The following is an 11,158-nucleotide window of genomic DNA, read 5'->3' on the forward strand; positions in this document are numbered from 1 at the left end:
CGAGCATGGGCTGCGTCACAGAGCGCATCTGCACGCGGTTCACGGGGTTGCCCTCGACAGACATGCGACGACCCGAGCCGCGGCCAGCGAGGTTTGCTGCGGACGAGACGTCAGAGTCGCTTGCGGGCTCCTGGTCGTTGGAGGACCACGAGGAGCGGTCGGGGACTGCGAAGAACTGGGGACGCGGCGGGGAGAGCGGCGGACCGTCCACGATATCGCGCTCGTCGGCTGAGTCGCGACGGCGATGGCGCGCAGCTGAGCCGGCGCGTGCTCGAACGAAGGACTGGGCGATGGGCCCGGGCTGGGGGGACACGGCAGGAGACGTGAGGTGGGCGTCCTCGTCGGAGGACGAGGGGGTGTTGCTGTTGGCGGCGCCGACACGGGCGGTGACGAAGGACGGCGAGGTGGCGGGGACTGCGCGGTAGGCGTCGGCGCTGGAGTAGCCCTGGCTTGCGTCGCGTCTGCGGTAAGACATGGCACTGCGGGGAGAGCTAAAAGAGCGGCAGGTGAGTTACAGAGAGAGATACAGATATGGGAAGATGAGAGAGAGAGGAGAGAGACGCGGGCTTACGCTTACGGCGACACCGAGAGAAAAAGGGAAAGGGACGGGAAAGTACAACAGCGGGAACGGCAGTGCTCGTCGCAGAAAGAGGAAGACGCGCTGCGGGCCCTGTCTCCCTCCGTGCGACTTTACGCTCAGCGCCACTCCCATCAATCCTCGCACTCCGGGGTCCTCCCTCCTCCTCGCCTCCCCGATAAGCCTCCTCCATGTCCCACCACCGTCCTGCGCATTTCCATGGCACACCGCGGCGTGCGGCAGCGGACATGCACTCCGCACCGTCCACACGCGCACCCAAACACGGCGGCACCGCCTCCTCCTGCGTTTCCCATCTTCACGCGCCCGCCTTCCCACGCACTCCCAGCGTTCTGCCGTTCTGGACCCACGCGCGCAACCGAGAAACGGAAACACGTCCCCGCGCCCGTTATCGCAGCGTGACGCGAGCCGAAAGCTGGCCCGAAACGCGAGGCGCCGCCTTGCCTCCCGCACGCCCTCCTCATCCCCGTCCGCCCGCTCTTGGTATGCCTCCTGCCGGCTGGCGACGCCCCTGCTGCGGCACCGTTCCCTGGCGTTCCAACGTCGCCATCACATACTCGCCCAATCCGTCCATCCAAACGCGGTCCATCCCCCATCCAAACGCGGTCGTTCGGCCCCCAACCACCACCCGGCCCGCCCGCATCAGAGCACCGGCCTCTATCGCCCGCGTCCCCCACCGCGCGATAAGCAAAGGCGTCCAATATTAAACCCTGACGTCACCCCGTCACCCGCCGTGCCTGTCACAGAACCCGCGCCGCGCCTCGGGGTCCCCACGTCATCGCAGACGCGCGCTTCCGCATCATGCAATATACGATAATACAATCGTGGGCAGGCGCCGCCCAGATCGGGCAAGCATCGATCACCCTCGATCGCCAAAAATAGGCCCTGCCCTGCCCTGCGCCGGAGTGATAGTGCGCCCGCGCCATCAATCCATATGCGTGCACCGTGCAGCCTGATGCGGCCTGGGCGTCCGCGTCATCGATGTCATCGGCCCAGCGCAGGTTGTACATCGTTACAGTACACCGCATCCGGCGAGCTTGGTGTGGGGCGGGCAGAAAATCCTGCGCTGATCGATCGCCTGCGACGTGCCTCGGTGTGGCGTGCGCCTGACATCCTGACCGCGACGTGAATTGAATATCGAACATGCCAACTGATGAAGTGCGCCCGCTCGCATTAATGTTCTTCAAAGAATGCGTATGTTGGGCGCGGAGCCGAGCTCAGCCCGACGCGCAACCTTCACGGTCGTTTAGACTCCAGACACCGGGTGTCACTACACGCTCTCGAAATAGATTTTCTGTCTCATCCTTTTGCGACGCCGGGCGCTATTCCGGCTGGCAACGCGCGCTCCTTAAATACACCGGCCGCAAATTGAATCTCAGGCCCGTTTCTGGCGTAGTTGTCCAGGGCGACAGTGACAGGAGACGGCAGGCAGCAGACAGGAGACAGGGGATGGGAACTGGGGATCTGTTTTTGTTTTCATTTCCTTGTCTAATGCAATGGCAGAGATTGGCTGCAAGCAGGGCTTTGAAAGGTAAAGCAGAAGCAGGGGGCAGACAGGACACCCGAATGCATACACTAGGGCTTCTCCGCCGTCGATGCGTCGGCTTTGCAAGGACGCGGACGACCTAAAATTGACCAGTAGGCGATCTAGGAATCCGGTGTCTAAGAGAGGCACGGTATACTACATAGCGGTCATCGCAATCGCGGACCCAGTTCGCTTACCCGTGTGCATACTCGCCGCACAGTCACCGTACACAAGTAGGAATAAAAAAGCACAACAGACGTAATAGATAACAGAGGCGTATAGTTTGACCTGCAAATTACCTATGATGCCATATGCCACAGCCGGCGTAAAGGATCACAACCAAGTGCGATCGGAAATGAAGATGCCCGTTTAGGAGGCCAATGAAGGATGGCGGCGTCGATGGATCTACAAGAAGTTCCTGCTGATATTACTCCTCTCCTACGGCTAGTGAAAAAGTGGGGGTATAGAGTAGGGGTATCGAGTGGGGGTTTGCTACGGGGGGCATACAGTAGGTAATATACAACACCGCGGACTATCCAGCTCGACTCGTTATAATTGACATGTATTCCTCTTGTCCATGTCGTCAAAGGGCCAGTACGCCGCGGTCTCAGCCCGTTCCTATCTCGAGTAGGAAGCGTGAAATAAACGCAGTGAGGAGCGAGGACCGCGCAGAGACCGCCAGAGTGGAACTGCCAGCAGATCAAAGACGAGCCTCGCGCTCCTGGCAGGACAGGGCATGCCGCTGACTGGCCAGGCGGCCGTCAATCGAAGGACAGACTCGGAAGGAAGCACACTGATCGGGCGCTCTACGGGCGCTAGCTGGGAGGTGCGCCTCGTCGACTGCCCGCCGTTTCGTCATGGCCAACTCTGCGTCCCTCGATCGCATCCGCACGCTGGCCGCGACGCATTTGCGACAGCGTCGCGCTGGTCGTCCGCTGAGCGCGATCGTGTGCGCCTCCTCGCGCGCGCCCCCTTGCTTGTGCGGACTCTGACGTTCACCCCCGTCTCGCGAGCGTGCAAGAAGTGACCAGGCGAAATTGAAGAGAAGTGACCGGGCGAAAATGAAGAGATAGGGCAAGGGAAGGGCTATAGAGAGCGGTGGGCTATAGAGAGTGGTGGGAAGGGGAATAGAGAGCGGTGGGCTATAGAGAGCGGTGGGGGTGGAGTCGCACAAGGTAGGCGTTGTAACAAATATATTACAAGTCCTACTAACATTCATACAGTCTCGTCCGGTAACGTACCCGCTGTCCCGACCATTAACGTCCCCTCTGTCTCGCCCGTCTCTCTCCTCGTGCGCCATCGTCCCGCCACCAGCAGACTCCGTCCTGCGTGCGCGCCCAGTCAGCGCTGAGTCGCTGGCGCATCGCAGAAGCACGCGCCGCCCCCGGTCAATGCGACGTGACCGAGTCCAGCGTTGCGCGTCGGGGCAAAGACGCTGCGCTGCACCATCCCAGCCAGACCGGCTAGCAAGGGCGCAGACAGCCGCAGCGGATGCTGACCGGGTGCGCAACGGCGCGCACTGCCACAATGGATGCTGACCGGGCGCGCAATATCGCGTGTTGCCATTGCGCGCGTTCGCGCTCGTGCCTGCGAACGCGGTCAGCATCCCGCGCGCGAGCACTACCCACCATGTCCGGACGCCCGCGCGCCGTGCCCGGTCAGCTCGCTGCCGACACGCGATGGCGCCCGCTCCGTTTTGCGCACGCGCTGCCCCCGGTCAGCGCGACATGACCGAGTCCTGTGTTGCGCGTCGGGGGCGAAGATGCTGCACGGGGCACGAAACGCCGCGCGCTGCCATTGTGCCCGGTCGCGCTCCTGCCTGCAATCGCGGTCAACATCCCGCGCACGAGCACTACTCACCATGTCCGAACGCCCGCGCGCCGTGCCCGGTCAGCTCGCTGCCTCCGCGCGATGGCGCCCGCTCCATCCCGCATCCCCCGCGCGCTCAACGCGCCCAGCAAGACACTCTGGTTTGCGCGCGCTGGCTGCCTCTTTCTGTAGGTCGCGCGACGCTCTGTGCTTCACCGCTGCCTATGCCTCAAAGCTGCCGCTCAAAGGTCAGTACGCCCGCAAAAAAGTAAGTATGAACTCACCACGGCACCCTTCACGCAGCCCGCGGCTGACCCTGCTGACAACGTAGCCACGCCGCCCGACGCTCCCGCGTCCAATCGCTGCGCTGAGAAGCAGCACCGCCGGTCACTCCAATGGCCCGCGTCTTCCGCGCCTCTCGATGGCGCTCGTTCCGTCGCCCGCGCACATGTGCCCGACGGCGTACACTGTCTTTGTCGCGATGCTGCGACAGCGACCCCGAGCGCGCCCGTCGATGACGCTCCCCGCTGGCGTCCAGCGAGCGCGCCCGGTCACATATTTTGCTGACCGGCCAAGGTAAGCCTAAATAAAACTATCAGTATTTACCCGGCCGCACTCCGCAGCATCACAACTCACCTCGCTAAACGCGATGCGGTCAACGCGCTGCACTCGCGTTGCGCGGTGTCCGCTCTGCCCACACAACGCCCATGCGCGCGAGGACCTGAAGGGCGCCGGCGACCCGGACGAGTGGGCGGACACCGCGCGCAACCGCGTGGCGGGGATGTGGCGCATCCCGCGCGCGGGCAGGGGCCGGCACAGCAAGGACCGGGCGCTGTTCTCGGACCACTACTGCATTGCGCGGTGCGTGTTCTGCGTTTGCTGGTGCGGAATCAATCCTACTTCTGCGCGCGCGGGGGATAGGGTTGTTGGTGGTTGCTGACGACCGGGCCGCGACAGGGACATGATGGACGCGGAGAAGAAGTGCCTGTACACCCTCCCGCTGGTGCTGCACGCGCCGCCTTCTTCGTCGTGCGCGTGGGCATCCTGCCCTCAGACCCGACCCGCGCGCCCGACGACGTGCGCCGGATGACGTGCGCCAGCCGCTTGCGCAGGAGCGCGCGATCCTGCACGACGTGCCGGACAACCGCGACCCGTGGGTGCTCCTGAACAAGCACGGCGTGCGGAAGAGCCGCATGGTCACGCGGTAAGTGCCCCCTTCTTCCTCCCCTTTTTCACCCCGCATTCGACGTTCGACGCTCGACGGTCAACGGGTACGCCTGTGCTGACCGGTCTGCGCAGCCGCAGGCAAAATGGCACAGGCACGCCGTGGAACAAGGTGTGGAATCGCGAGATCGCACGGTGCAGGCGGTTCGAGGCCGTGCTGGATGGCGATGACGGTAAGGACAGCAAGGACGGTCAGGACGGCGGGGGAGGGTGGCGCTGTCGCTGCCGTGCGAGCCCGCGAGCATCATGTATGGGCACCCGGCGACGCGCCGGTTCGACGTGAAGCGCTGGAGCGTGGGCGTCGACACGCCGTCTGATGCCTGCACTGCAAGCGTTCGCGGCGCGTCCTCATCGCTGTCGCCCGCTTTGAGGTCTGTGAGCGCGGCGCGCTCCGGGTCTCGACTCTGGTCCCGAATATTTGACCGAGGAGCCGCAGATTGATGACACCGGGCCATGCGGCACCGTGATGCGATACGAATAGAGGCGGTAACGGCCTAAAACAGTGCCAGTCAGTGACGCAGATGGCAGAACAAGACGCCGCGCACTCACCGCATGACGACGGGACCGTCGTCTCTCCGCCAAGGGCCTCTGCGCCGTCCGCTAACGGGAAGCAGAGCACTTCGCGCACCCAGGTACGCCGTCATTCAAGTGTTCGCGGCCGCACGCTGACATGGTGCTCGCGACGGCGAGGGGCGCACCGCGCGAAATTGCGCCGCGGAGGTCTTGATCTCTCGTCGTGATTGTTTTGCTACCTGGGACGCCGACAGTGAGCACGCGTGGCGTCGAGTTGGAGGCGGAGTGCAGGGCAGAGAACGTCAAGCCGTGTGCTGCAGCACGCCTGTTCGAGTGACCTTAGTGATTGCCGGAACATGTCGAACAGAACGAGACTCACCTCATCCTGCCGTCGCAAACCCACGCGCGACGTTGAAGGCCATGTCCGAGCATAATGTCTTTCCGCCCTTCGTGGCGCACGCGCAGGTACGAGCATCTGGCCTCGGAATTTGATGCCCTTCTGGAAGCGAGATACAGCATGCAGACGCACACTGCATGCCGACGCCGATGCACGCGCTGTGTGTGATGCAGACCCATTCCGCGCGAGTGATATCGGCTCGCTCGACCCGTCGATGGGCTTCTCGATTTGCGGCTCTTTCGTAGGTGTGACCACGCATTTGCACGCATCGGGCGGGGGGTCCTGTGACCAAACCTGCGCACACCGTACAATCTGAGATCAGCGCTGATCGATCACGGCCTTTGAACGACATGCTTACCAGCCACCTCGAACCATCTCGCTCACAGCCCGGCAGAGCATCTCGCCACCATCTGTGCTCTGGCTACCAGATCCAGCATCTCACTGTAGCGAACCTAGCAAGGCCTTGTTAGTGACCGGAAACACAAGACAACCATGGGCACAAATCCACTTACTTGGAAGCCAAAGACATGTTTGCGGCCATCATTCGGAGCGCAATCACAGACAGAGACAGAGAGAGATGAACTCGGGCCAGAAAGGTAACAAAGTAGTAAAAGGGAAGTAGCGGGGGGATTATCACAGTACAATTATGCATCACTTATATAGTCTCGGCCAGACAGCGCGGGCAGAATCCCCGGCGTGTTGTGCCCGAACACTAATATGTAATTTGATTCCTCTTCTGGAATCATGGCTGTTGTCGGGCCACTAATTTCAGAATATCAGCAGTGATGGCACCCTTCGCAACAATGACAGAATCTGTAAGCGCATTCACACGCCTTAGGCTGTATTTGGTAACTTCACCTACGCTTGTGTATGCTTCGAAGAAAGTCATCTTTTCGGTAGTATTACAATCGGCCTTGATGGTTGCCATGATGCTGACACTCGTTGTCGTTGACAGCATTTGGGACAGTGGGTGTCTTTGCATCACTGCAGATCATGCAGCTGACCGGGGCAAGATGAGAGGCCCGGTGTTGTGTTGTTATTTCCGCACTCGGAAGCCTTGCAGACTCACTTAGGATGCAGCCAGATACGGATTAAGTTTGGGAGAAATCACAGCGAGAGGATGCGGATGCGCGTATCATGCATTACATACCTGTCGCACAGCTTAGAAGGTGCGCCCTTGACAACGCGGGTCTCTTTGGCCGGCGCTGACATGCATGCAATAACAAAGTGCGCCAATGTTGCGTCCCTGACGATGGAAGCAGTCGTGCGGACAGCATACTCGTTCGCATCAATTACAATCTATTACACACAACGAACCCGCCTTTGTTCTCCTGCATTCCTGCAATGCTCTCCCATTGCTAGTCCATTCAGAGGGTGTGCGTAGCCCTTACATGCGAGAGTGTTCCGGTGCTCTGTGAGTTCAGGCTCAGCGAGCGGGATCACGTACAGTAGCGTAACATTGGTGGTCAGGCTGTGTTCACGTAAATGGAGATGACGGCAGAGACAACCAATCTCACGGAAACACTGCAACAGCCGATCGCGCAGGCACGACACATCCCGCGCGGCGAGATCGAGACGAGTACAAGATGGTATCCTAGTCCTTGGCTTGCAAGGTCCGTGCGCGGCCTCGTAGCGGATATCCTCCCCTCACACAGGACAGTCAAACAGTCAGCCGGCGCAAATGTTGAGGATGTGCGCAGGTATGTTGTTCTGCTATGTCTCACTGCGTATGCACGCTGAACTGCTCGTTACCGGCCCCGCATCGACACGGCTCGTATCGCCCGGGGCGATATGAAGAATCGCTGTTGCTGTCGCCGCTGCCATCAGTCAAAAGCAGGCTGTTTAAGAGGCGCAGATGCTGACCGCCCCCGCGATTTGAAGGCGCACGCGCGGGTTGGATGTGGGAGCCTCTGCGCTGTCACTATACACTGACAGGAGATTTGCGCTTCCGGGTATGTCTCGCGTGCGGTCCGGTCATTGTCACTGACGCATATGATACTCACGTCGCCGACTCGCGCGCAAGACCGCCCAGCGCATGCACGCAAGACGGCACGAGCATAGGGCCATCAGCGCATCAGGTTCCGCATGCACGCCGGTACGCAATTCATCCCGTCGCGCACTCACGCTAACACCCGCTTGGTCAGAGTGGTTCCCGCGGTCGGCGCGTTCGCAATGCGCGCGAAAAGGCGGGATCGAGAAGACCGCAGGTACGTCCTCCATTTCGCGCTGTGTGCTGCGCTCCGCTGACGTTGTCATTGGCCGGGCTTCTACGGGCGCGCGGGCGCGTTTGGACCATGCTGCGGGTTGTGCAGCGGGCTGTCGGGAGGGGGAGGCGTGACGGCAATCAGCACGCGCAATGGTAGTCAAGACATGTATTTACGTACCTCTTGTGTTGCGTGTAGTCCAGACGACGGGCGTCCGGGGACGCGAGAGAGCTGGGCGCGGTGTCCGTGACCGGGGAGAAAGCAAGAGGGGACCGACGCGCGTGCGACGGCGCAGTGTAAGTGTGATGGCAGAATGCCATGCGGGCGCGCAGGGGACGGCGTGCGGAGCGACACGAGCGCAAAGTGGACGTGTCTCGGACAGAGATGCACGAGCGCGAGCAGATCGCGTTCGCGTGAGGCGCAACACGTGCGGACAGCGCTGTGCATGAGTCCGGGCAGGCGGAATGATAGCGCGTCCCGACGAGCTGGTTAAACGCATCCGTGCTATGTCATTTTGAGCGGCGCTGGTCCCCAGCGCGAGTGTCGAGAGGTGCCATCCGCGTGTGTAGGGCACTCGCTCTTCTGTGGTGCGTCTTGCCACAACCGCGAGATGCATCCGCCGCGGACGCCGCTCTGTTGCGCTCAGCCGTTGCCGCGCTGCTCGTCCGCGCATGTGGACAGGCCGCTCTGCTGTCTGCGTTTCCGGTCTCGGTATACCGTCTGCCTGCGTCACACCACTAACAATATTGGCTCTCTCAGACTGGCGGGGTTTGCGAGACGTCGGGAAAGACCCCGTAATGCGTATCATATTAAGCTATTTAGCAACAAACAGCGGGCACTGGAAAACATGGGGTTGAGCGCACGCAGGGGTAGTCAATCATGCGGCATTGCACCGGTAATGTTGCATGTACGCACGCGGACTCTCACGACGTCCGTGCTCGTCTGCCCGCGAGTCATTTCTCCACGCGTCGCGTGTGTCCGGCTGCGCGTTCCCGCGGCAGGCGCTGACAGGCACCAGTCGTCGTCGTGCTGTTAAGAGCGAGTAATGACCGGGGTACGCGAGAAGACGCGCCCGCTGGTCGTATTACGGCGTCCCGCCTTGCGACCCTGACATTGATCTTCAGCATATTTGCTCCACCGTCTACTTACCGCGTCCCGGTGCATTGTTTCCTGCATCCCTTTGACTATGGTTTGAACTTTCAGGCTGTCGGGGGAGGGGCTGTGCCGTGACGGCGGGTGTGCGAGATCAGACGGAGGCTCTCATGTACAGTATCTAGTTGTGTAGCACCGAAATGCAAGCGTCAGGAGGCGGGGCTTGTGAGCCGGTGCTGGGTTGAAGAGCGCCGCCTGCGAGCGGGTACACATACGGCACGCGCGGCGCCCACAGCCTCGACGTAACGGCGCACGCATCGACATCGCCGCTGTCGATCCTGTGCGTGGAAGCCCCGGAGCACCATTTCTGTTCACAAGGTAGCCATGGCACCAGTACGTACCTCCATATTGCATCGCACCGGCGGCGCTACCGCGGTACAGCTGGCTCTGGCTGGCGTTGGGGCTCGGCGGCGTCTGGCTGCGGTCGCTCCCGTCGCCCATGAACGGCGCAAATGGGCGCCCGAGCTCCTCCACGTCGTTCAGCAGGCCGTAGCTCTGCCCATTCGCGGGCACTGGGTAGGTCGTCCCCATTGCAGATCCCAGAGGCGTCAGCGGGTTGTTGTTCGTCGCGTTGGTTGCGTTGGGTGACAACGGCGCACCCACGCCTGGAGGAGCCGTGCGGGAGCGGAGCGACTCGGCAGACGTGCGACGGCCGGGAACCGACAGTCCAGGGTCGGGGTTGCCGGGGTGCGACTGGAAGGGAAAGGAGTACGCTGACGGGGGCGTTTTCTTATCGCCCAGCGCTGCGTTTGCGGCAGCGGCGAGGTTGGGCGCCTGCCCACCATACAGGCTGTTGCGGGGCGTGTCCGTGGGCGTGCCGAAGGGGTTGTGCTCATTAATGGACGACGTCGGGGAGGCTAGTTCCTCCTCGGTTGCAATGCCGGCGCTATAAGCATACTCGGTCGCCATGCTGCTGCGCCGGTGATTGCGCTGGCGGGGGCTGGCTGCGCGAGGGGGGCCGCGAGTGGCGAGCATGGGCTGCGTCACAGAGCGCATCTGCACGCGGTTCACGGGGTTGCCCTCGACAGACATGCGACGACCCGAGCCGCGGCCAGCGAGGTTTGCTGCGGACGAGACGTCAGAGTCGCTTGCGGGCTCCTGGTCGTTGGAGGACCACGAGGAGCGGTCGGGGACTGCGAAGAACTGGGGACGCGGCGGGGAGAGCGGCGGACCGTCCACGATATCGCGCTCGTCGGCTGAGTCGCGACGGCGATGGCGCGCAGCTGAGCCGGCGCGTGCTCGAACGAAGGACTGGGCGATGGGCCCGGGCTGGGGGGACACGGCAGGAGACGTGAGGTGGGCGTCCTCGTCGGAGGACGAGGGGGTGTTGCTGTTGGCGGCGCCGACACGGGCGGTGACGAAGGACGGCGAGGTGGCGGGGACTGCGCGGTAGGCGTCGGCGCTGGAGTAGCCCTGGCTTGCGTCGCGTCTGCGGTAAGACATGGCACTGCGGGGAGAGCTAAAAGAGCGGCAGGTGAGTTACAGAGAGAGATACAGATATGGGAAGATGAGAGAGAGAGGAGAGAGACGCGGGCTTACGCTTACGGCGACACCGAGAGAAAAAGGGAAAGGGACGGGAAAGTACAACAGCGGGAACGGCAGTGCTCGTCGCAGAAAGAGGAAGACGCGCTGCGGGCCCTGTCTCCCTCCGTGCGACTTTACGCTCAGCGCCACTCCCATCAATCCTCGCACTCCGGGGTCCTCCCTCCTCCTCGCCTCCCCGATAAGCCTCCTCCATG

General features: G+C 62.1%; 6 protein-coding genes across 6 annotated transcripts; 4 read left to right on the top strand and 2 right to left on the bottom strand.

Moving 5' to 3' along the window:
* Positions 1-5: 5 nt before the first annotated feature.
* POSPLADRAFT_1056800 (hypothetical protein) lies at positions 6-425 on the top strand (the record flags this gene model as incomplete). The annotated part of the gene is made up of 1 exon (XM_024480836.1): positions 6-425. One exon carries the CDS (start codon positions 6-8, stop codon positions 423-425), a length of 420 nt encoding a protein of 139 aa, XP_024339008.1.
* A 343-nt stretch (positions 426-768) lies between these two features.
* POSPLADRAFT_1056801 (hypothetical protein) lies at positions 769-1,302 on the top strand (the record flags this gene model as incomplete). Its single annotated transcript, XM_024480837.1, has 1 exon — positions 769-1,302. One exon carries the CDS (start codon positions 769-771, stop codon positions 1,300-1,302), a length of 534 nt encoding a protein of 177 aa, XP_024339009.1.
* Positions 1,303-3,618: 2,316 nt separating this feature from the next.
* Positions 3,619-5,772, bottom strand: POSPLADRAFT_1104071 (hypothetical protein; the record flags this gene model as incomplete). The annotated part of the gene is made up of 3 exons (XM_024483252.1): positions 3,619-3,809; positions 4,210-4,400; positions 5,699-5,772. Coding segments are annotated over 3 exons (456 nt in total), but the record flags the coding sequence as incomplete, so codon positions are not given.
* Positions 5,773-7,329: 1,557 nt separating this feature from the next.
* Positions 7,330-7,852, top strand: POSPLADRAFT_1039976 (hypothetical protein). The gene has a single exon (XM_024477639.1). It carries the CDS (start codon positions 7,549-7,551, stop codon positions 7,801-7,803), a length of 255 nt encoding a protein of 84 aa, XP_024339011.1. The 5' UTR covers positions 7,330-7,548; the 3' UTR covers positions 7,804-7,852.
* A 145-nt stretch (positions 7,853-7,997) lies between these two features.
* POSPLADRAFT_1039977 (hypothetical protein) lies at positions 7,998-8,851 on the bottom strand. The gene is made up of 2 exons (XM_024477640.1): positions 8,448-8,851; positions 7,998-8,379 (listed from the first exon to the last, which is right to left on the bottom strand). The coding sequence occupies exons 1-2, from the start codon at positions 8,585-8,587 to the stop codon at positions 8,331-8,333; spliced, it is 189 nt and encodes a 62-aa protein (XP_024339012.1). The 5' UTR covers positions 8,588-8,851; the 3' UTR covers positions 7,998-8,330.
* Positions 8,852-9,038: 187 nt separating this feature from the next.
* POSPLADRAFT_1039978 (hypothetical protein) lies at positions 9,039-9,714 on the top strand. The gene has a single exon (XM_024477641.1). The coding sequence runs from the start codon at positions 9,115-9,117 to the stop codon at positions 9,301-9,303; it is 189 nt and encodes a 62-aa protein (XP_024339013.1). The 5' UTR covers positions 9,039-9,114; the 3' UTR covers positions 9,304-9,714.
* Positions 9,715-11,158: the final 1,444 nt, after the last annotated feature.

The sequence above is a fragment of the Postia placenta genome, assembly GCF_002117355.1.
Source record: "Postia placenta MAD-698-R-SB12 unplaced genomic scaffold POSPLAscaffold_7, whole genome shotgun sequence".
Taxonomy (NCBI): domain Eukaryota; kingdom Fungi; phylum Basidiomycota; class Agaricomycetes; order Polyporales; family Adustoporiaceae; genus Rhodonia; species Rhodonia placenta.